Raw genomic sequence first — 26,467 nt, 5'->3', positions numbered from 1 at the left:
AATTGACTATAAGGATGTCACATTCTCCGTGATAAATCGATTATAATAATTAATCATTTATTTGATTCAGTCGATTATTTCTTAAATAATAATCTCACACCAATTTTTTAACATGTGAGTGTATTTTTTTAGTCTATCATCATTTAATATTGATTTATTAGGCCATTTGGATCGTATGTTAAAACTTGATTACTCAATAATTGCTTTTTGAATTGATAATAGATTAATAATTAATAATAGATCAGAACAAATATTTATATATAGTCGAGATAGTCAGTCAATAAACATCCCTTATTGACTAACTATCTCGACTATGTCTTTCTGAATATTTTTGATCTGTGCTTGACTATGACGAAATCAAAAATTCCAAAGATCTAATTTATTCCTGTTTTGTTTATTAAAAAATATAGCTTAGACGAACCAATTTGATTAAATATAACTTGAAAAGTATTGTCTAGTGTGTTATGAATGTGTTCAGTATTTACTACCAATGAAACATTGTTGAATCCGTAAAACGTAAATTTATTATTGTAGCTTTCACTTAGGTATGTGTTTAATTTTTTATAGTTTAGAATATATATAATAATAAAATAATACAAATATAATTTTATTAAACCTAAAGTGCCGCTGATGTCTTTGATTTTTTATTACTTGTTGGTCAACACATATTATTTTATATTGACTTATGACTATTGTAGTTGAAATTCTTTGTTTCAGGTTTTAGCGTTACTAATCTAGTAAAGTATACAGCAGAAATGGTCAAAGTATATGCACTTTTAGTATTACATAAAGGAATTAATAATGCCTCAATACTTAAAGCAGCTTATGATTTACAAAGCTTCAGCTTTTTCCAAAGGGGCTCTGTGCAAGAGTTTATGACATTTGTTAGTAAGACAATGGTGGAGAGAACACATCCAGCTTCACGGCAATCAGTGAAAGAAGGAGAATATATGCTGCAGGTGTATGTGCGAGCGGACAACTTGGCTGGTGTATTAATTTCAGATCATGAGTATCCAAATAGAGTGGCACACACATTAATAACAAAAATTCTTGATGAATTTACAGCTGCTGTACCAGCTGCCAACTGGGCCACTGGTAATGAGACAACTATAGATTTCCCAGTTTTGCCTCAGTATCTGGCTAAATACCAGAATCCCAGAGAAGCTGATGCATTGACCAAAATACAGAATGACTTGGACGAAACAAAGATTATTTTGCATGACACAATAAAAGCTGTATTAGAAAGAGGAGAAAAGCTAGATGATTTAGTAGAAAAGTCTAATAGTTTGTCATTACATAGTAAAACATTTTACAAAACTGCTCGCAAAACAAATAGCTGCTGTACCTACTGAAAAATCTCAATGTTCGGTGTAATATGGCCATTGTATATTTAAAGTATTTGGTGTTGCTCTGCTGTTTCTTGTTCAATTATAATAATGTATAAACTAAGATGTGGAATGTTAAGGGGTTCATAATGAATACAAGGAAAAAGTAAAAGCTATTATTTCATTGACTTATTATCTATTTATTCATAAACAATATTGTATCTTCAGTATGTACTTGTGTGCGCTCACCTGACAGGAGCTGATAAACCCTAATTAATTAGTACTGTTGCCAACACGACAGTGAACTAATATACATTACTTCTAATATTTCTTACTTGAAATTGTGAAATGAACATTCTATTAAATTCTTTATCATTTTATAGTTTCTTATATTATTCATTAACATTCATTCATTAATATGAAATATGAGGCTTACATTGTTATTGAAATTGTATAATTTTAATGTAGGTTTTTTATTTTTGATATTAACAGTATGATACCAATGACAATTAGTGTCATTTAATAATTCTATTTTGTTTTAATTAATCAAAATAGACATGTAATTGTATTTCAATTCACATTTTGAAGTGAATTTGCTGTTGCAATTTTTCTTTATTGGCTTAACATTCCATCACTTATGCCACAATTTGTAGATTGTGTTCATAAATATATGGTATACAGTTGTGTAGAGTTAGTATGAATTATATATTATGAGAACTTGAGATGAGGCCTAAACATATATATCTTTATTTACAATTATATAGATACTAAGATATAGTACCAACAATGCTTGCAGTTATACACCATTGAATAATCATCTTCTTTTTGTAACATTTATAATTTAAATGTCTAGTTGCATGTTGTGAGGTGCTATTTCTTTATCTTTTATGTACTTTATTGTTATAGTGTGCAAACTGAACAGTAACTTGTAATAGGCAAATTGAACAGTGTTTACAATTTATAAATATATATACTAATACACAGTTGTAAAATTATGAGATTGTTATACCTCCTGCAACGGTTATTTGCATCATACCTAATGATAAGGTACATCATGAATGTGTATGTACCTTTAAAATGTATAGTTACATTTACACAAAAATATACTGTGTATTTTGGGGAGGTGTTGTAGTTAATTATGTTAATATATTATATTATATATTAGTAATATATTACACATTACTAAATATAGTATGAGCTAGGACTGTTAGATGTGTCAATGTAATATAATGGTGTATACATTTCCATGTGGGCTTTTTTGCGTCTGATAAACTATTATGTTAAAATATTTTACAGATTTTGTCATGTATAATTACACAAGTATTCAAATGTGATAAGTAACATGTTAAAAATTGTATCTGTAGGTTTTATGTATGTACCCACTAAATTGCCTACAATTATAAAATATTCCCATATTGTTTAATAATAAATGTTATAATTCAACAATAATTTTATTGTCTTTTATGATTACTTTTTATTATACCCAGTCTGTAATTGTAGGCACCTATTACTATTATGACGACCGATATTGCTTACTGCAGTTGCTTATTTTCTATATAGTGTAAGTATCTACACCACACTAAATTCATCGAAAGAAACATCTTTCGATGCAATATTTAGTTTCGAAGAATCATTTTTAACAAAATTGATTATATACTTAGGTACTCAACAAACCAATGTCTGAATGACAATGTACTATACTTCTTTGACAGTCTGGAAGGTATAGTGCTATAGGAAGTAAGTCACGGGTTTGCTATTGAAACCCGTGACTTACTTCCTATAGTCGCGGTTTTGATTTCTTTAACAGTACTAACATTTTTATTCATGAGTATTATTCTTTGTATTGATCTGCTTGTTACCAATGTTGGTATATAATTAACTAGCTGTGCCACGGTTTCACCCGCTTTAAATTAATAATATAGCCTATAGCCAATACATAATAATATAGCCTGTGTTATTTTAATGCATAAGCTATACTTTAAAGTTTGTAATATTATCTTATCTGTGCTGTAAAGTTTCATCAAAATCCGTTCAGTAAGTAGTCACTGCGTCAAAGAGTAACAATCATTTTTTTCTAAATACATTTTAATAATATTAAGAACGCAAAAGTTTCTAAGTACGAAACTTACAAACTTTCGTGTTTATAAAATTATTGAAAATGTATTTAAAAAAAAAATTATACAAATAAAACGAATCAGAAATTATTTATTCATGTAGGTAGGACAACTAAACTTGTCATATATTATACAAGGTTGCACTCATACTAATCTGGACTTCCGACATTCAGCTATGGGGAAACCTGTCACCCGAATATTGAATACTCCAACGCTTTCAAAACTGAATCCTAAAGTGCATCTTAAAAGCACCGTGGTTCATCACCAACTCAAGGAAGAAATTGGGAAAACGCACCAAATATAGGGCACATCTTGCTGTTCACCCGAACGAACTAGCTTCTAATCAACAATTTAGGAAAGAGACCAAAAAGAGCAAATATCCTGAAGCTGGATGAAAGATTTTTAGTTAGCTGAAATATGGGGACTTTTCAAAGGACAGAGATCTTCCCATAGGGATAAACCCGTACGGATTGCAGATAGCCAACTTCAAAAAAAAAAGTAGATATGCCTACACTTGTAATATTTCGGTCAACACTTGAAACCCTTCTATTAGTTTACGTCTCCACAAACATAGATTTGAATGAAGTGTAAAACAGTCCGCGTTACGACTCTGCGTTGAGTACTCGCGGCTCTAATAAATATTGTAGCACATTACCAATACCAATAAATGCTACAATTATTTACCGGTGTACTCACTACCTACATACTTTTTTTTTTTCGGACTACTCTGATGCTGTTGGCCGCAGCTGGCCTTTACAGCTTCACCGGACGTTAGGGGGCGAGTGCAGATGGGACTCCAAACCCGCGGAAGAACTTATGGAGCGGCTGAAGGCCAATTCCTGCCTGACGGATAAAAATTTAGTCTGAGGGCACCACACTAGGTGTTAACAGCGCCACCACAGCATAACAGCGCTACATACATAGGCATTGTTAGCCGCTTATGAAATTAAAGTTTAAATATTAACATTAATTTTCCCTACCGTTCAGTTTAGCATATAGATTTAATTGAGAAGAACTGGCAAGAAACTCATCAGCTTTTTTTAAAGACGGTACCTACATATATTTACATTGTAGGTATAGGTACTTGTCGACCCACAAGACAACTTCGTACATAATTTCACTCGATTGGCAATTGGGAAATTAAATACCTATATTACCAATTAGTGCTATTGTTATATTACCAGATTCGAAAATGCTTATTACACAGGTACAAGTGCCAATGATGGGTAAAATTGTTCAGGCAAATATATAAATTTCAGGCCGCATAACATCTTAGTCCTCGCTCAACTCATTTTTTTTTTTAACTTTATTTAGAATCAATTGTGACAATACTGCAATTTATTTAATTACTTGTGTTATGGTATAAATGGGTTAGGGTCTAAATACACAATTATTTATAGGCGAACACGGCATGCAAAATAATACAGATACAAAAGTTATACCCATATCAAAAATCGTAATAGAACTGTTTGAAGCTGTACCCGCGAATTGGTCCGCGTGAAATTAAACTTTATTTTTCTAAAATAAAAGTAGCTTAAGTTACTCCTTATTACATCAACTACCTGCTAAAAAAGTCCCGTCAAAATCGGTCCAGCCATTTCAGAGATTAGCCGGAATAAACAGACAGACAGACATTTTTTTAGTAAAAATTAGATAATAGAAAATGTTATTTTGGTGATTGGGATTCCGCATACCCTCTACAATCCCCGTTAGCCGATCACGCCTCTAGCTTTACCGCTTCGTAGAACTGTACTTACTCGATGCAAATTCTCCTATCCCCAGACTGACTAAATTGTTGAAAGAATGCAGTGACTTCGACTCAATGAGTATATATATATATATACTATCACTTATATATATATACATTTACCATCAGTTTGCCATATCAAGTGCTTAGGTACATTAAATTACCATTGCAGTGGTTTCAGAAATACACATTATTCTAGAGTGCCATTGGCTATATACCCATTATGTTAATATATAATTTCAATTTCAAATGTCAAACGTTTTAAGTACCTACCTATGCGAAGCAGGGTCGGCGCATTAGTCATTATTAAATTTCAAGTTAAACGTTCCCCTTTCTGGTTATCCTAGGCTTCATGTTCGTGTTAATGTAATTATTATATTATTGATTTACTTACGTACCTCTTTATTTTATGGTTTAATAAAATGGTAACATAAAATAAAAAACTGTTTGAAATAAAAATACATATATTAATTACATCAATATTAAATTACAGCCAACATAACTATGTAGGTTACAATAATAAAAATATACCTATATAATTTCCATTGAAACAAAATAAATAATAAAAACAAGGTATTTTTGTTTCTTATTAGTAAACCTATTTCTAAAAATCATTGACTATAAGAAGGTTGCAACTGCAGAATACCAGGTAACATTCTTTAAAACAATCCACCTACAAGCAAGGGAGAGCTTACTTATAGTAATAGTATTATGGAATTTACTCATTAATTCTATAATTAATTAATAATGAGTAACAATGATCATAAAAACTGCGAGGAATTTACATCAACAAGAGGATCCAATAGAAAAAGATTTATTAGAATCTACACTCGGAGCGATTTTATGACTTAAAAAAAATAGGAATATAGCTCCAGACCAAGGCCACGTAGGGGAAAAGTAGAAGTACATCTTTCTTATTAGATATATATTATTTTCGGGCTTTTAAACTACATGTTTTAATTATATACTACTCTACAATAATTTAAAATGAAGTAAAAATAAGAGATTCTGTAAATACGGTAGGTATGAGTTACAGTAAATTCCTAGCAGATTATATGGTCACTCGTATAACCTAAATAGAAGGGAAATGGTATTACATCATTACAGAATAATAGAATTTTGCACCTAATTTTTTGGCATCAAGCAATAGAAAAGGAATAACACATAGAAAACTTAAGCTTTGGAATAGACAACTAGTGAGATTGTGATGTTTAAACAGTACTTATATGATACCTGAATATAACATAGTTTGTATTGGTTGTTTAGTAACTAACACTTAGGAACTAACACTGAGGATGAGTAGATACGCATACAAATTAATTTCATTTCTAATTTTATATTATCGTGCGACCGTTGAACTCTATTTGGAATTTCGAAATCATCCTCATGTTATATTATTCTTTATAACTTTCAATATGTATGTATTTATAATGTGTTCCTGTTGATAATTGGAAATCTTTATAGTATATATATTTTATTAGGTTTGTACATCGATCTGGGTTAACAGTCGTCAAGTTATATAGTAATGGCAATCACACATTAAACATGGAGTTACAACACTATACATCGTTGAGGAAAATTCTAGAAAATATAGATATGTACTTTAATACTCCTACAAGTACTCTGCTAAAATGAAGATCAATTTAGTCCTTGCGGAGAAAGTCTTATAGCGGCCTAAAATGGTGTGGCACCATCAATAAAGTTTTATCTCCGACACGATGCTAATGGGACTGTCTCTTATAGTTGGTTTCTTATTTTGGCGATTTAATAAATAAAATTAGCAATCAACCAAACCAACAGTAAGCCAAGTATATATAATTCTTAGGATTTAATAAGAGATTGTAAATTTTGTACAAATCCATCCGCCAGTTTTACGAGATTCGAATCCCTTGTGGAGTAATTCTTCTGATCTATTCTTTAATAATGAATTTCAATGTTTATATGTTACAGATTTATAGATTTGAAAAATTTATAAAGTAAATGGATTTACGGACCCTACATTTTTAGTTGCATAGAAGAAAGGCGAGTTAAGTTAAAACAGATACTTTAAACCGTGTAGTTCTGTGATAAATATGTTTAACGAATTCCGGTTTTGGATATTTATTGGAGTTGACTATCTAGTAACATCATTATCATCTGGTGAGAATTGTTCGTATTGTATTCTTAGAAATTGTTAAAGTACGTTCATACGAGTGGCAAGTCTCCTCCACAAGTTCCGAATTTTTACAAACGCTTGGATGTTTAACATAAATTGATTACGAGGGTTAATTAGGTAATGAGGCGAAGATGTTTCCTTTTGTTATTATTTAGATATTAAAATGAGCATGTATGTTATTTTATAACACATGTTTCTGTAGATCTCACTAGTCATAATAAAGAGCAAGTCTTATAAATAAATTAAGAAGTCTATGTACAACAAAATATTAACATTTTAACCGACAGACAAACAATAATACAAAGATACATTATAAGAAACAATAAGGATAGAAAGAGAAATACACAAGTTGCAAACGTATAAATGCCCTTTACAATCTTCCACGCGGGAATTATAACGTTAAATATATATTCTTTATTAATTTTTCTGCACTACTTAAAATTATGTTTCTAATGATAAAGAGATTTCACTATGACAGTCATACAATATATCTCTTTTCATCCAACACCGACGTGTTTTTTTTGTTTACATCTATGCACTAATATTACATTTAAAATATGTTACAATGTTCCCACTTGTTATATTTCAATAATGTAAAATATTGGTTGACGACTGATTATGTGAACGTAGATAAACAAACATAGTTGTCTCGGAATTGACTGTGTAATAATAAAATTAACTTAAAACTGCACCACCTTCGCAAAATCAGTCTTCCCAATGTATCCACTGCGACATCATATGAAAAAATTTAAAAATTTTGTAATACATGGCCAAAATAAATCAATTCCTTCGAAGGCAGGTTATAGTTCAACTTCATTTTCATCATATTATACGTATACAATATCTCATTCATAAAACGTTCAAAAGTCTACAGTTGTTATTACATTGACTGAAAGCATAAGTACTACTAATAGAGTATCCTTACTTGTAGACAGAGGTCATATTCATTTCAGTGGGACTTTCAAATGATTATTCTATTAATGTATAAGGAAAACCCTTGTGATGTTATTAAAATATTAACATCAATTAACAGAATTATCCTGATTATTTTGTATAGAAATAAAACTAATTACACATGAGGCCCACTTCTACATTACAGACCGATGACATTCTTAATACTTTTAATAATATAAAAGAATAATTTAATATAGACTCTCCTTTGACAACAATGTAACAATTAATTAAAAATAATCGTAATTATAAATGCCTTTTCTCGTGTAGCCGAACAGAAACTTAATGTTTAAATAAAATTTCCTGTCATACAAAAAGTAACCAGGTGTTCATTACATTGATTCTCAACTCACGCATTCGCATTGCTTCTCTAAAAATGAGATAGAATGTAGCTAATCCCATAGAAAAAAAACAAATATGTATATTGCTATACATAATTGTGTATCATTACCATTCATGATTTTCTTACAACTACTTAATCATTATAAAAGGCATCCTTTGTAAAAAATATTCGTCCATAAAATAAAAATTAAACAGCAAATCACTGTAAAATCTTAAAAAAGGAATATCTACTATAAAATCACGACACAAGCAACGTAATAGGACCAATCGGCGATCACTAAACACAACGATTTACTTAGTTTCCACATAAAATTGTCACAGGTCACACATTCTACGTTTTGCACCCGGGAACGTATTTCTTTGTACTAATTTAAAGGTTTGGGGGAGATACACTACGATTAGGAATAACCGAGTCACCATTCAAACATTCCCATATGCCGCTCGGTTAGCTCGCGATCAAACATTTCTGTCCACGTATCATGAAGTACCGCAGTACCGTAGACAAATAAGTATTGAACTTCATAACGTAACTTTGGTGTTCACTCCTTTTAGCCGATTCGTAATACTTATACAATAGTTGCGCACCCACCGAGGTCCGAGCGCACACCTGGCTCCAAAAAGATCAGTAGAGATCCGGCGATAGTAACCACACGTTTGCTGCGCGTGGTTCATTTGTTGGGGACGTATATCTTCTTGGAGCGGAAGTCGTAGACCTTGCGGCAGAAGAGTACAAGTTCCGAGGAGACGGAGAGTGGTAACTTGGAGTCATTGGGCGCAAGCGCAGGGCTGACCTCGCTGGCTGGCATCGGTGGCACAATAGATGGCGGCAACGTGATGCCCTCTTCCGCTGCTTTTAGCCTTTTCCTGTACCTGTTGGATAATAGTTACGTTATTAATTAGATTGAAAACTTTTCCATTTGTTTCTGGAAACCTGGTTGGTTAAACGCTGGGTTCGAACCTCGGCTCAGGGCGTCGTAATTTCGAACCACGTTTGAATTGGGCAAAGGTTCGGATCGGAGGGGAAGACGCCGTGGATTTAAGACGTGGAGCATTGGTTAACGAGCCGATAATATTGTTACAACAACTATTATACTAGGAGATTAAAGAAGACTTAAAAAAGAAATAAGTAAACAGTAGTGTGAACTGACCGACAATACTCGTTGTATCTGAGCACGTAGCACTTGTCCTCGATGCAGGCGACGGAGTTGGCGTCACGGTGGCGGGATGCGAACACCTCGTCGGGCGCGTCGGCCGGCTGCCTTCCGTGTTCAGTGTGCTCGGGCCGGTAATACCACACCAGGGACACCATCATCTCGCCTGCAGTACATAATATCACTTTTATTATCATTTCTATAAATTGTATAATAAATAATACATATTTATATTTCTATAAAATAAAAAATCGCTTTCGGAAAGAATATCACGTGGGATCAGTTATTAGTTATACGTTATAGTGCTAGCGGCGTAGTACCTATATTATTTCCGACTAACCCTTTATGTATATGGGTATTTAATCTTATTAAAAATGCAAAACTTTGTTAGTATGGATGGATGTTTGTTACTCTTTTTTGCAAAAACTACTGAACGGATTTTGATGAAACTTTACAGTAATATAATATAAATTTTAAGTAGCTTATACATCAGAATAACAAATAGGCTAAAAAACAAGCGGGCGAAGCCGCGGGCACAGCTGAAATTATATATAATTTCAGCTGTGCCCGCGACTCCGCCTTTATACACAATAGGCTACATACGTAACATGTGTATGGTAAGTACTGACCGTCGTCGGGGTTCTCCCAGAGGCTAGCGACGCGTGCGACGAAGGGCTGAGCGCGCGCGACAGACGCCCGCAACAACACGCAGTCGCCGCGCGATACGCGGTCGCCACTCGCGTGCGACATGCGCGACCAGCACCGCGCCGCGCGGTCCAGCCGCGAGTCATTCTATAGTACACCATCAAATATTTTATTTTTATAACACATATCTAAACATAAAGCTATTTTAAATGTTGTAAACCATATTTTCAAAAATCAAAAATTGACTTTTCCTTCGATCTATGTATTGATAGCCACATATTATTAAGCATTTATTGTATTTTAATTTTAAAAGTAATAAAAATTTTAGAGCATGTCCCTATATACTAACTATTAATTATAATATATATCAAAAATACCCGAAAGCATAAACGAAAGGAAAAATTTAATTTATTAGAAAAAAAAATATTGACTGCAAAGACTATAGGAACTATGCAGACGCTACAACAGGCTTAAATTTCATTTAGTCGTAAATATGGCTATTGAAAATATGGAATGAGTCATCTATGAAATTATTACACTCTTTAAACAATTTGTAATTTATTATATTTAAATTTATTGTATATTTTATTTGGCTAATTTCAATATAGGTGGTCACTTTGGATTCATTTTCACGTTCATTCGTTGTCATTATTTCCGTCACAATTTAATAAGTATAATCAATAGAGTCTATTAATTACTTCCTAAATTGATTATTATTTGCAATATACAAAATATATATCTGGCATATTATTAGTGTATCGCCGTTTATGTAAAGTAATTAAAGAACGATATTTTAAATGCTAGTGTATGAAGTTCTCATATACACTTGTATATATAGTAGGAAGTATGTCGTGATCGTTAAAAAACGTCCAAAATCTTATATAGATTGTAAACATATCACACTTGTAGCACCATTTAAAACCAAATGTTTGAAGCGACTTTGCACAGATGCCAGCACCTACGAAAATAATTGTTAGACGCTTTCTGAACGTAGGCTATTTTTGGAACACTGTCACACTAATTATTGCGCGATGAGGGTTCCCCATTATTGTGTCAGCCTGTTGAAAACGGTTCTTCGATACTGATCAAAAGAATTAGTATCGACTCTTATCCCTATCCTGTTAATTGTTATGTTTTTTTGCTAGGGTTCTCTAGGTTAGACCTTTACTCATATTAGCACCGTTTTTACGATTTGGATAATGCGCTACTGTTCCCTGTTCTAATACATACTAAATACATTCACACACAGTTTTACATCTTAAGTTCACATTTGTCTAATCAATAAAATACTACTACTAATAAAAAGGTAAACTTACGTTGAGGTAGACTTTGGAAATATAGTGTTCTCCGTCAAAGCTCCAGCCGTTGCTCCAGCGCGGTGTGGTGCGGGGCTCGAGCGCGGGCGGTGCGAGGGGCGGCATGGGGCGGCGCGGAATGCGCGCGGGGTGTCCGGCCGGGCGGCGGTTGGCGCGCGCCGCCGAGCTGGGCCGCCGCCGCCGCCTACGTCCCACGCTTCCCGGCATCGGCGATGAGCACGCGTCCTCTGTCACCAGCACCGCGTCGTCTGTCTTTATTGCTGGCCTCTTCGACACCAGCAGTTTGACCACCTTCTCTACGTTCTTTCCCTTTTGCTCCACGCTTAGCTTGCATCGCTTCGCCGGCCGTTCAGGCTTCGCCGGCCGCTCCGGCTTCGTCGAGGTACATTCGGCGAGTTCACCGCACCGCTCTGCAGGAGTCGCGTCGCTTCTCCGTTTCTCTGCCACCCCCATTGGTATCACAGCTCGTCCGAGCTCCTCTACTTCGGTAGCTTTCGTGATGGTCTCCTTTATTTTAGATGATTTTGAAAGTTTTGTTATTTTTGAACATTTGTCTGTCGCAGATTTAGGATCACCGTTTTTATTAGATGAAGTTTCAACATTTAACGCATCGTTCTTATCTGTAAGAGCCTGAACGCAAACTTTATCTGATTGCTTCTCTTTTACTGTCATACTCCGTTCCTCTTTAAGAGGCGATTTCACGGTAGGCGTTTTTAATACTGATTTTAAATTATGCGTGATCTTGGAATCTACTTTATCAAGTTTACAGCTGTTCTTGTAGGGTAATTTCTTCCCTGGTAATTGGCTTACGGCAGCTATTGCATTAGGCCGAACACTGTTGATTGCATTATTGTTATCAACGACGTTGTTATTTATGTTTAACGTTTTCTTCGCACAATTCTGCGCAATATTTTCGTTGGGCGACAGAAATAATTCCGCTGGATTTAACTCCGTATCGGAACCGTATCCCTTTGCATCGGCCCTATCAATGCTGTTTTTCCTCAAGAGCTTGTCTAAAAGAAGTGCACTTTTAGTTTTGGGTTTTATAAGTATTGATTCTTCAGCTATTGCTGCTACATTTTTTAGGCGTGGATCTTCATTTATAGATTCTACATGGGCTTTCTTTGAGCGAGATTCACTTGGAGCACTATCTAATTTTCTTTTTAGTGTTTTCTTTTCAACAGATTTGGATAACCTTTTAATTGGTGATGCTCTTTTTCTTGGTTCTTTCGTCACTGTCTCCGGCCGAATTTCAGTTTGTTCCCCTGACACTTTCCTGCGCTTCTGTAACTTCACGTGTTCGCCGATACCATTAGTTTTACAACCGTCTTCGAGCTGCGTGTCTTTCATATCGATTTCTAGCTTCGGCTTTGAATGTCTGCGCTTCACCGCTTTCGCTGCATCGTTAGTATCGATTGTATCAGAATTTGTGGTGCAGTTGTGTTCCCTCAGTGCCTGCGCGTCAGGTTTTCTGGGTGGCGTGTTTGTCGGACCCTCATTTTCTTTCTTCACGTCTACGAGTGGCGTGGATCTCTCATCTGACGAGGAGAGATCAATAGGAGCACATACTGGCGGTGAGATGGCGAGGACATCGTCATCAGCGTCGCTATGGTGTGCGCTGGGCGCGAGCGGAGCGGAGAGGAGAAGGCCAGTGTCATCGCCGGCGAGTGACCGGCGGGCCATTTCTTTGCCTAATCGCGCACGCCGAGGAGCCACAGGGGGTGGTTGTGGGGCACAGACGCCGGCGGAGCCCCGTGCAGGCGAGGGCGGGCCCAGCGCAGGCATGTCCCCGGCGCGGCGGAGTTTGTCATGCGCATCAAATATTTCGCGTTTTGGCGACGCGCCGCCCATTGCTGGTAGTGGACACGGACGTGGTGCGTCGGCAGCTGCAGGCGGCTCGGCTTCTAATGGTGGATCCTGGACATCAATTAATAATTTAAAAGTTTATATTTTTAGTATGGAGGAATGTTAAAATGTGTGTTAAATGTGTTTTATACGTGACACCTACCTGACTAGTAATAATTAGATAAGCAAAATTCATATATATCACATAGACGAGTATATAATATATAAATGCCAAAAAGTCTCCATATAGGTTATAATTAGACTGAATTGAATTGAATAGAATAGAATGTTCAGTCGGCATGTATTCAAAGTTACAACAAACAGAAATGTGTTTGGAAAGAGAATTAAATATAACTTCAAGTTATGTACAGCTGCGTAGTGCAAATAGAAATACCGGAGATTTTGAGAATAATTTTTTTGTTAATCTACTTATTTGTTAATTTCTAACAACTTGACTGCATTTCACCGGATTATTAAGTTATTTCTGTTAGTTTGTTTTAGATTGAATGATGAAACTGTAAGAGTTCTGATCAAACTGTGGAGATGTAGATGAGTGTTTGTTTACCTTGCCACTGCCGTGTGCGAGTGTGTCAGGCACTGCGCCGGCGTCGAGGGCGCACGCCCGCACCTTCGCTCTGAAGGCGCCCCCGGGCGGCGCGAGCGCGGAGGGTACGTCCGCGGGGCCGCCACCGGTAGGGGCTTTACCAGTAGCGGGCCCAATAAGGACGTTTTTTGGACACGTGTTTAGTGGGCAGGGACATTGACGGTATTCTAAAATAACGGAATAGATTTTGTTAATTATTTTACGTGCATCGTAATGGATAAACTATAGTATATAAGCATCCTCATTATCATACTATAGGACATTTTGGCACAGCGTGTATTTTATAACAATTTGCATTGTAACCTTGATTCAATTCTCTCACTCCTCAAGCACTTCCTTTTTTTTTAATCTTTGTCTTCTTAATTCTTTCTAGATGCTATACTTCATATAGTATATTACTTGTAACGTTTAATACTCACCCACATATGGTATTCTCTGCGGTGAGTGCTGATAACACGGTGGTGTCCCATAATACTGTGCTGGAGGATACGGCTCATTGCCAACGCCTACCATCTGAAAATAGAGCAAACATTTGCTATCTCGAGAATTTTTCTAGAGAGATGTTCAAATAACATATATAATAAAAATAAGTTAGTTTTATCGTTATACCCTTGATATATCTAATTCTAATATATTAATTCTTGATATATCGAGTATATCTAATTTTATGTATATTATTTTTAATTTCTATTATGTAATAATTGTACTATGCTATATGTCAGAAAAGCGAAAAAAAAATTAAATGTAAGGTAACCTGGGCGTCTGGCTGTGGAGGTGGTATGTGGTATGGGCCGGGTGGTCTGTAATACCGGCTGTAGCATAGCTCCGCGGGGTAGTACGGCGGACCGTACTGTTGTAGTACCTTTAAATAGAGATTAGAATATAGATTAGAATATTAAATAAATAAACATAATGCCAAAAAATGAATACCAATTGTAGAAAATGTTATATATTACAAATGGTATTTAAATATGATCTAATAATGTGGCATATTTTGTGATTGGCAATCAATACCAACCCAATACAATTACCAGAACCATGCAGATTAGACATTGTATAATACATATTGTGAAACCTACTATGTCGGTTACTCAATGTGGTGCTACCATGCTTACATTCCTTTCTTATTTGCAAGGAACGTTCATGAATTCTTATGGTTAGTTGTATTATTGAATACCATGTATTCAAGATTACTTAACGATTTGTGTTTTTTTTTATAAATTGGGTTACGCTTTTCATTAATTATTTTTTATCGGTCAATCATGAACACATTTACATATTGATAATCGCAAATACGCTATAAAATGATATTTGTGTAACTACTACTGTTATAATATAATAGGTAGGTAGATTTAAAACAATATTCCCAGCAAAATGTGCCCATGTTAAGTGAGCTCATCACAACATTGATAGTTGACACTGTCTCTATCTATATCCTATCATTAACATGATCCTACAACCTTTAAGAGCCGAGTAAAAATGTGTCAAAAGAAATGCTAACGAAAACGAAGTAATAACGCGAGCTATTATATGTATTGCGATAGAGTAGGTAAGTATTTACTGCAATTTCTTTTAAAATTAGACAGCGAGTGAATTCGTGTGTAAAGTATGTAAAGAGTACTTACGGGGGGATGCGGAGCATGATAATGTGGTGGGGGATGATACCGCGCCAGCGCGCGTTCTGCTTCTGCACCGCTCTCTTTGATCAGCGGACCCGCTGGCTGGTAATATCCTGCAACAATACAAAAGTTTTCAAGTCAACGCATGAAAGATTTCGTAACGTGAAACTTAATTGCTTTGAACATTGAAAAGAACTTCAGTCGGTTTCTTAGGACCCAGATAAAATCGCAATATAGCAAGTTAAAAATGTTAAATTAAGCAATATAGGAATATAAAAACTATTGTTATTGTTAATCCTAACAAGTTAGGAGAAATTTATAATGAAAGAAAATGAAACAAATAAAATGTTTGGACATCGTCTTATATAGGTTTGTTTTGCGGCAGGACTTTTAACTTGTATATAGGAATTCTTTGTTTAGTGTTAGATATAAATAAAATAAAAGATTGCAGGATGTGGTTAGCAACAAATTCGTGTGTGCAAGAATGAAACGGTGGGAGGTGCGCGACGCGCCGCACCATAACTAGCATGCATGTTGCGATAAAGTTTGCGGTCTCCACCACTTCCGATTGCGTAAATAGACTGTGTTTTTAATAGCGACATATTTTGTTAAATATTTTTAGGCCGAGAACATACTCGTATATATAAAAAAAGATATTTGTATAATAAGAGACAAAAAGTTCCACCTAAAACGGATGTATAATTTAATCAAATTAAGAAAGAAATGATCGTATACTATTCTTATCGTATCATATTTAAATCACATTTAGTACATATATATATAACTCTGTATATATCTTACAAATAACTACGTATCAAAAATATAATATTACATGTTGAATACAAAGGGATGAAGCCTTTAATGGACAATTCTAATAATTACGAGAAAAGTCACTCGTATTCCACGCAATTTACTATGTTGACCTAATTTCATTTTTCATATGTTACTGGTGTCGCGGTAGTTTATAGTTTCAGTGTAGTGCAAGATTACATGAGAATTCACAAAAAAGTTACCTAAATGCTGTCCAATGATCTCGTTCTAAGTAGTGTAAATTCACACAGTAATCTATAGAATATAATAAGATCAATAACTAACGCATGGTCAATTAGTGCAATAAGTTACAGCAAATAAAAAAGTTGAACGCATTAATGTTGGTTTTAGTTATTGCCGCGTGGCGCTAGTGAAGTAGTAATACCGTTATTTGCAGATTGGCTTACACTGTAATGTTAGTAATGCATGTACTATATATCTTTCGCAGCGCTCTATCCGTACGACGTACTGAAACAGGAGTGTGGTACACTTCTGCTTCTACATATTCTTGGTGAAGTTCTAGTACTTACTGAAGTTATACCTTTATTCGATGATTTCTTAAAAACTATATAAAAATAATATACTAAATATCATATAAATATAAAAGAAAACTAAATCGGTATAAGAGTAGATAAATTAATTTCGTTATACAAAGTAACAATCAGAACATTTAAATTAATTGTCATCACAGATCTAATTGTTGTAATAAAATCTATTTGCCTCTGCGTTCGCTCTAGAAAATGGAAAATGGCATGACAAATACACGGCTATAAATTGTACGGCAGGCAACGGGCTCTATTTTAAAGCTCTCACGTTGTACCTATTATTTCCTTTGAAACATTCTTATTATCTGTAACTATTTACATCTGCGACCTATATTTATGGCCTGTTTATAATGCTATGAGTTAATACGTACTTGCTTTATTTATGTGAATTAGGTTAAGAAACAATCTTTTATCTATGTGTTCCATCAGTTTACTACATTTTGATTCGACTATTATGTGTCATTGAAACAGACAACTTTCCAAACTTTCACATTTGTTATAGGTAGTTTCCTATGTACAATATGTACCAGTTATATTAGTGTACCATATAAATAAAAATAAAAAGGCAAAGAGATACAAGTAATGGTTTAAAAAAATTAAAATATTTACATAGATAAAAGACTTGTTCAGTTTTCGTGTTGAATATAGGTACCGACGAAGAGGTAAGTTGGAATATTCATAGGTTACCTATAAACACAGACAAAGCAAAAACCAAGATTAGTTAGTTTTCAATGAACAAAACGTTATTAAAAATAGATTTTTGTAATTCTGTAATGTTGACTCCAGAGCACCAAATCTGTATAGGGTTAGGTGAAGCTAAATATTTAGTATATAAATATAAAACCTAACATGATATTGCAACTCTAAATTTACTTCATTGATTTAAAATAGTCTGCGCCATGACACCTCTATTCTCAGTTGTTAAAATTCCAGCGGAAATATTTTTTTATTGCGTACTTCTCTACCTAAGTAAATAGATTTAAGATTACTTTTATTCTGTAATAAAACTTTATCATTAGTGTATCCGTTACTGATAATAGCCGGTAGTGGAATCTAATATAAATTAAGATTGTTTTCAATAAAATGTTTAAAACGTCTGTTATTTTATTTATCGTAACTTAATCTATGCTCAAATAGTCAATAGAGATCACTGGCGCCAATGTTTTTGAGTAATTCTACTGGGAAACGATGATCTGTTTTCTTTTTGGTGGAACAATATCTCCAATTTGAAACAAAATAGATTACTTAAATAGATTTACTTTTCTCATATTACACAACATTTAAATGTTTACTCTTAGTGCCATAAGGAACGAAACAGTGGATATATTTCATTTGCCTATAATGTAAATGATTTATACTTTTTATGAAACCTCTGTTCCTGTATAATTAACTAATTGTAATTAATTATATATGAACAGGGGTTTTAAGTTTAGGTATTGATTAGATATTATAAGTTGTAATACGAATTTGGTTTCAAAGAGCTCCTTAAATCAATTCAACTTCGGAGGTTACGGTAACTATTTACCATCAAAGGATCATGAGCTCGTTTGCTGTCATTGTGGTATAAAAAAATAAACTTAATTACTAAATTCTATAAATGTTATCGTGTAATGACATGTCGATATACATTAGCCGAAACATTAAATGGCACTTGCAACACTACAAAGTAAAGATGGTTATACAAAAATGTGAGCAAGATCAGGAATGAGCAATATAGAAACATAAGGATCTATTAACGATCTATTACGTTAGAATAATTAATTATAAAGATAGAAAGGTATCTTAATTTTGAAAATTAACAAACATATTCCTATTACAATATAGATTAAATAAATATTTCAAATATCGAGGTCATTTGTCAAGACAAGTTATTAGAAAATTAAAACATCATCGTTTAATTAATGTGCCCACTGTTTATTTTATGGTAGTTATTATCTTGTCATGTAGCCCTGTATTACACATTTATAGTCATAGATAATTGATAGAAGGGATAAATTACTCATGTCTAGAAATAGTTATTACGCTTTTTATTAAATATCATTTTATATCACTAAAATATAGAAATGACAATTATTTATCACAATGGCGATAATTGATAAAACCTCTGATTACCTCATCAGGGTATATAGTCGTAAGGATATATGCCCTTATTTTATATAAACCTACTTACTTATTACTCAGTAATTTTAAGAAGATATTTAGGACATCGAGAGCATGTTTTTCTTTATTTACATTACATTACATTTGAAATTTCCTGGTTTATGTATGTCAAGAAAATAAGGAAAAATTTTACTAAAACAGCTTATGAATTCAATATTGAAGCATTCGAAATAAAATATATTCGTTATTATATTTTTTTTTATCTTACGCATATATATTCTGCAATATCATATCAATTAAAGATAAATTTTATATGGTAGAAAAAGATCTTTGCACAATTATAATAATGAAAGAATGTGATAGCATATTAAAAGCAGGTGCATGGATAAAATAAATTGCGTGGCCATCTTCCATTGTGAAATAAATAAAACTCGTATCAAGTATAAGCAGACTGCCACAACCTCCAAGTCGTTTTTAACTGACTTAAACATGAATGATATTCGCAACACGATTGTATTTTTTGTACGAATGTTTATACGATAATTTCGCAATTATTAATATACTTAATAGGATTTTAACTCGAATAATTTTGTAGTTAATAAGTTATTTACTTCTCTCGAAGTTTCGACGTGTTTGCACTATAGTTACGGGCTGACTGAAGTACAGTGATGTCAATGTCGGTAGGTGTTAGCGGTTTGTTCAACTACCGTTACTAGATTGTTCAACAAATGATCCTTCACGACACAGTCTGTATGGTATTATGGTGTATTGCCGTGATATTTTATTGGAGAGAGACAGGAAAACAAATATCTTAATATACACGCGGTAAGGCTCGACTTACTATATTTATAATAAATATTAAGTGTACACTACGCAATTACTACTAATTGCGTAGCTTAAAAAGTAACTTCGCTAATTATGTTTTAAATGCATTTTGATGATTCTTTTTGTTATGCTTGTATAGACAATATACTTAATTAATGTAATTGTTTGTTTATTAGTTCCATAACATCATTGCAGTGCAAGGTTCGGGTTCTCATAATAAGACACACGGCGGTCAGGGGTAATTCATGATTTGCCACCATAGTAGTAAAAAAAAATTAAAAGTATTAGGTACCTGCGCTTATAGCTAAATATCTCTGTTCTTAAACTCTGAAATGCCAATCACGTATTCCATAAAGGGAATGCACTTAAACTTTATTTCGAAGCTCTAGTAACTCTAGAAAAAAGAAAAAAATCACAACTTACGTTGCAAAACATGGCCTAAAAGAAGCGGGCGGTTTGCCTTGAGCCTGCGCAGCTGCTTGGCTCTATAAGGGGGTTATTTTTGAAACAACTTTTTGTACTTATTTATTTATCTACCGGTCTTATTGTAACGTTGCAGAGCACGGTCGCTAGTCACAGTTATTGTGTTCGAGACGCCTCTGTTAAATGATTGTAAGGCCGATGTGTACTGTGTAGTGACATTATAATGCAACATTTTAATTGGGTATAGCATACTATTATTAATATTTATAGTAACGGTCAAATCTAATAAAAAGTTAGACATTTTTGATGTTTTAACAACGACTTATTATTAATTTTATTCAACTTTGATTTGCATATTTCATTTATACTAGTATTAGTTTATTCTATAAAATTAATACTTGTGTTACATCGTGTACACAAGTGTTATTTTATGTTACACTTATAATACACGATATGGATAGTTAAAAAATTATACGAGTACCACATATAAGTAATATTTATTGATAATTATATATCTAAATAAGCATAGACAGAAGAAATTGCATTGCAGTAAACCGTACTTTTGATATTGGTTGAAAATAATAACAAACATACATACTACTACTATGTGCCTTATGTTATTATTATTTTAAGAAATCGAACTCACGAATCGGAATAAGGCAGTGTGTTAAACCGCTACTTATAATGTATTAAACAGTACTTATCTACTTAAAACATAGATTTCCAAGATTTATAAGCAAAGAGGAATATTTTTTCATTCCGAGTTAAGAATTAGAGATACTTCGCTTGTGCCAAGATGTTAAGAAAATAATGGAGATTTTATTGCCTCACGGTCATAAACACGCGAAAATGTTGTTCGTTCACAAGTTAGCGTAGATACTCGCTTTTATTGTTGTGGACTTTTAATATAAACGAATAAACAGCAGAGTTACAAGTTTGATACGAACACGATAAAACATTGAAGTTTGGTTGTTTCTATTCACAACATTCAATTAGGTTACCTAACCTACCTAGGTGCCAAGAATTTATGATTTTTCCTATGAATAATAATTAAATTATTTGCGATTCATACTAAATTGTAATACTTACGTCAAAAGGTTCCTACGTATAATTATTCAATCTTTCATCTTTTCTCTAGATAATCTAATACATCCCAGACAGTAATACGAATCGACGATTAATATTATTAGCTTAGTTATATTTAGTCTAATAATATATACAATAATTCAGAATTTGGTAACAAAATTACGAAGTTAGTGCCCTAAAATTTCTTTGACAGATTCTCATGAAAACCTCTAATTCGTAAAGCGTTCATGAAACCAAAACAGTTCGTGCTCCAAAATATTTTTTATTAAAACGATAAAATTTAATGACTAATGATTAATTAGGCGTCGTTTAAAATTTTAAAGCGCAAACTTAAAGAGAAACTAGTGAAACACTTTAAAGAAAAATTTGCATGAAAATTAACGCTCAAAACTAGTTACACGCAATTAATTTATTAATATGAAACTTGTAAATTAAATTAGCTTTACTTCTTTGTAGAGCTATCAATTAATGGTTTCTGAATACGAACGAATAAAAACTGAATACACATTAATGTTATGCGCGTGATCGTTTAACAAACACGGCGCACAGCGCCCGCGACCGGTTACGGCTAACCGTTCAATTAGCGACACCGAGCGTGCAATTAGGCCCGCCGCGGACTGTGCCGCAAAAACTAACTCTCCGAGCTGCATTTGGATTGTACAGATTGTAAAAACTAAGTGTTTAATAGACATTTTCTAATACATAATACTTTTGATTTACAAGGAAAAAAAAAAATACTAAGCTAAAATAATTAAATTTTTGTACTCTCTCTCTAGAGCTGATTTTGATCGGACAAAATAAACACAAAAAAATAAGAAGTATAAGAAAACACGGTTTAGAATTGGAGAAAATAGCGCATAAATTATACATACAAATGCAATTAAATATAATACCTTCTTTTAGTTGTGTGAAAAAAAAAACGTAGAATTATAATAGAGTGCGTTTATCTGTCTAGTACCTATATATTTTTTTATGTCTTATAGTGTTTATGTTTCTGCATCTGTAAGATGTTTATTTAAACAGCTTTAACACGTATTGTGAAGTTCGTTTTACTTCCTTTATGTATTTGCTTGGCGCAATGCAGATCACAGCGAGTATTAAATTACAGATGGGTCATGTATAAATAAATTTATTTTTATCACCAAAAATATGTCGCCTACTACCACGGGTTTCCATCTGAATTCTGTGATAAAAAGGTCTATCGTCTATCTATGTTCATACTATATTTCAACAAACTGGCATACTCGTTATTACGTGATGAACTAAAATACAAACAGAAAAAAATAAACAATAATGATGATAAAGTTCATATCTGCCTTTTATTTATAATAGGGCTTGTAAAAAGGTTTGTTGGGAACTAAATAAAGTATAATTCTCATTTAATAGTTTTCAAGTGACTTGTAATAAGACAGGTAGACAGGTAGAATTGGATAGACAAAAATTAGAATATAATTAATTTATTCAAGATAATCTACGCTGTCACTCCAATTTGCCATTTGAGCTTTATTTATAAGGTATACACAGTCGTCAAAACGGGTGCGTACTATATATAAACTATGTAGGTAATTCAATTCAATAGATAATTTAATTCTTATTGAATAATATAGTCATAAATAGCCTATATGATTATGATTAAGATGGCATTACTACAATAGGTTTCTTAGGGCAATCGTATTACTGTCGTTAGGAGAACAGTATTCTTCTAATGGAAGAAATTCTGTTAAAACGTAAGAAAGAATCAAACTATGAAAAAGAATAATCCTAATAGATTGCATGAGAGATATGGAGATTTTTCCCTCCATAATGTTTAAAAATGGAAAGGAAAAAAGTTTATTCATTACTTCTAATTGAGAGACAGGGAAATTGTAATTTAATTATAAACATGTAATTCTGTATACTTTATAATACAAGAATTACCATGTCGTATATATAATTTTGTGATTGTATCTCAATCTTTTTTAAAAACAACCCTTCCAAGAAATTAATATTTTTATGGAAGTGTACTTTGCTGTATATAATTAACCGTATGGCTAATTGGGGGAAATTATGTATTTTTGGCGGTAGAGATATGAAGTCGTACACAAATTGTGTTACAAAGATAAAAACGGAAAAAAGCTATACTAAATACATTTCAGATATATTCCTTATTGCTAAACTGCTGTAAGTAAATAGAATTTGAGTGTCATTAATATTTCAACGAAAAAAATTAAAATTTATTTATTAACGAATTTTTGGAATTTATTGTATACTTATAGTAGTAGGTAACTAATTGCATTGTATTAATAAGTTATTACAGGTTTGTCTATCGCCATGTATACAGTGTTCATACGAACATGTATATATAAGAGTGAGGGCAGAGATTTTATGAAACATAATTTGGTAATTATATGTTATAAAATAATAACAAACTCCCACTTTAGACATTTATCTAATAATATTAAACGAGCGATTCTTATCAGGACTATCAGGACTTAAGTACCAATTTAAATATCATCAGCATATCACTTTAACGATTCGATAAAAGTTTGTAATAAGTTATTGTGCCTAGAAAAAGCCAATTAAAAATAAAACGTAGCTCGGTCGCCAGTATACAGAGTGATAAAATAGGAAGAACAAACGGTAGCAATAATAGTCATTTACGAACAACCTTAACCACGGCGGGTCGTAATTTTTCAATGCGAATTTGTAACGGTTTCCGACAGTAATGTTCTGAGTGCGGACTGCGGACCACCGCGGTTGGCCGTACCTGCGCACCGTGACCAACTCCCCACTACCATTGTAATTGATGTCTGTTTGATGGAAGCTGTAATCGGTTTGATTTTGTAAATACTACTCTACAGTTAATGTTAGTAAAGGGATACAGTTAATGTTAGTAAAGGGGTATCCCTTTACTAACATTAACTGTAGAGGAGTATCCCTAATCTCAGTGTACTCGTATGAGTACACTGAGATTAGGGTTTGTTCGGTATCGTATACTAATCTTGTATACGCGTGCTTCCAAGACACTAGTATAATACTGTAAGTAAATACTGTGTAGTATCCATATTTTACTAGCTTAATAATAAAAAAAAAAACAATTGTATTTCGATTAAATATTTCCATCCATCATAACATTAACAAAATACGATCAACATACGAGTGTAAAAGCTATTCGATTTTGGCGCCTATATTACGTAGTTTATAAATAAAATATGTTTTATGAAACTAAGTTACCTCTTTTCGTAGTCAGTTTATAAAATAAGCTTAGCTTATCTATTTAGATTTATTTTACATAAAGAGAAGACTAACTGATCGACTGATCTATTAGATTTCTAAAGTTTGAGTTATATATATATTAAGCCGTATAAAGTTTGAGTTAGAAACTTAAAATTTGGAATACTTTCTTACATGATATTCTCATTCAATATAGATTCCCGACATGATAATTGTATTATGCAATAAATAACTAACAAATAATGAATTATTTTTAATCACCTTTAAGCAAATAAATAATAATAGACTTAGTGACGCAGATACAGCGAGTATTTTCAATAGGTACTAAAGTTCAATAGGTGTGATATGAATCGAAAACAATGAAAATAAAAATAAATTTCACGTCATTTGTATTTTTATTATATTTTTCTTCATTAGCATGATCATGGGATCAGTAATTGCTGTTCACGTTAAACTGGAATAATTTAAAAAGATTTATATATACTTATTTATTAATTTGAGACGTTCAAATTAATAAATACAAATTATTTAATTAAATTAAATACAAATTACTCAATTCAAATGAATGAGTACGTATATATTGTCTTTGAAGTTATCAAACATAATTTTAAAAGCGATGAAATTGAAAACTATGCCCAATTATATAAAAATGATAAATGTTACAGCCAGCACTATTAATTTCTACGAAAACATAGGTGACCAAACAATGTGTAAAAGTTATTTATGAGTAACGAATTTAAAAACAATTTGAAGCATTTAATTTCGATACATATCAAATGCTTCAAATTATTACAATACAATTTAATATAGCAAGTATTGGGAGTTAAATTATATAAACGTTGGTTATTTTTTTCCTATCAGTACCTAAAGTGTATATATATATATATGTATATAAATACAAATACAATGTTATGGCTTTGTTAAAATTCATGCAATTATTTCCTTGTATATCCATTATAAATTTTAAGGATACAAGATATAACCCATTTAATACAACATTGGACATTGATCTTCGGCTAATTTTTATATATAATATTATCTGTGACTTTACATAATAATTACACATATAGTCTTTTAGGTTATCAGAGACAACTTACCAGAGAAACAAAGTTTCTGATTTAATCCAACCAATTTGCAAGTTATAGTACGAGCGGGATAGTCAGGTCGTCTATACAACCTATAAAACCTGGAGTAGGTAGATATTTTAGAGTAGAAACAAGGAATTGGGAAATGGGGCTGTTATATAAAAGACACTACAGTTGGGACGAAAGATCTTATACGTAGGGTAGTGAAGAGGCTTAGAATGTATTCAGAGGCATACAGAGAGATCCCTATGTCCTCAGTCATGATAATGCGGAAAATTATGATTATATAAGAGACTTACGTTTAATACGTCGTACATGTTATTGTAACAAACATGGAGATCTAGTTTATTAAATGACATTCTCAAAGTTTTTTAAATAGTTTAGGAATGTTTCTTCATTCATTTAATGTAATGTGTAATTTCTCGAAAGACAAAGCGAATTAATAGCCACAATATATATCAATGTGTTAAAGTAATAAATTAGGTAAGAAAGTAGTGAAGTAAGGGAATCTAATTTAATATACAATGATTTATGATGAATAGTTTATATTCGTTCATAACGAGTAG

At 32.8% G+C, this 26,467-nt stretch overlaps 2 protein-coding genes across 2 annotated transcripts in view; one reads left to right on the top strand and one right to left on the bottom strand.

The window, feature by feature from the left end:
- Positions 1 to 324: 324 nt before the first annotated feature.
- On the top strand, positions 325 to 1,820 carry LOC131840945 (synaptobrevin homolog YKT6). Its single transcript, XM_059189162.1, has 2 exons — positions 325 to 545; positions 718 to 1,820. The coding sequence occupies exon 2, from the start codon at positions 756 to 758 to the stop codon at positions 1,350 to 1,352; it is 597 nt and encodes a 198-aa protein (XP_059045145.1). The 5' UTR covers positions 325 to 545; positions 718 to 755; the 3' UTR covers positions 1,353 to 1,820.
- A 3,812-nt stretch (positions 1,821 to 5,632) lies between these two features.
- The window catches only part of LOC131840973 (uncharacterized), a 198,967-nt gene continuing 178,132 nt past the window's right edge, over positions 5,633 to 26,467 (bottom strand). Inside the window, exons 5-12 of the mRNA XM_059189193.1 lie at positions 15,821 to 15,927; positions 14,950 to 15,057; positions 14,615 to 14,708; positions 14,157 to 14,362; positions 11,747 to 13,663; positions 10,415 to 10,577; positions 9,783 to 9,951; positions 5,633 to 9,504 (exon numbers count right to left, since the gene is read on the bottom strand). Of these exons, the coding sequence (XP_059045176.1) occupies positions 9,303 to 9,504; positions 9,783 to 9,951; positions 10,415 to 10,577; positions 11,747 to 13,663; positions 14,157 to 14,362; positions 14,615 to 14,708; positions 14,950 to 15,057; positions 15,821 to 15,927 (2,966 nt within the window). The 3' untranslated portion in view covers positions 5,633 to 9,302. The remainder of the gene's footprint in view (positions 9,505 to 9,782; positions 9,952 to 10,414; positions 10,578 to 11,746; positions 13,664 to 14,156; positions 14,363 to 14,614; positions 14,709 to 14,949; positions 15,058 to 15,820; positions 15,928 to 26,467) is intronic.

Source organism: Achroia grisella, unplaced genomic scaffold, assembly GCF_030625045.1.
Source record: "Achroia grisella isolate CSIRO2021 unplaced genomic scaffold, CSIRO_AGI_Agris_v1 utg152, whole genome shotgun sequence".
Lineage (NCBI taxonomy): Eukaryota > Metazoa > Arthropoda > Insecta > Lepidoptera > Pyralidae > Achroia > Achroia grisella.
The sequence above is the reverse complement of the archived record's forward strand: the minus strand, read 5'-3'. Positions and strand labels throughout refer to the sequence as shown.

Coding starts and splice junctions, on each gene's coding strand:
- LOC131840945 (XM_059189162.1), top strand. CDS start 756: ATGGTCAAAGTATATGCACTTTTAGTATTACATAAAGGAATTAATAAT.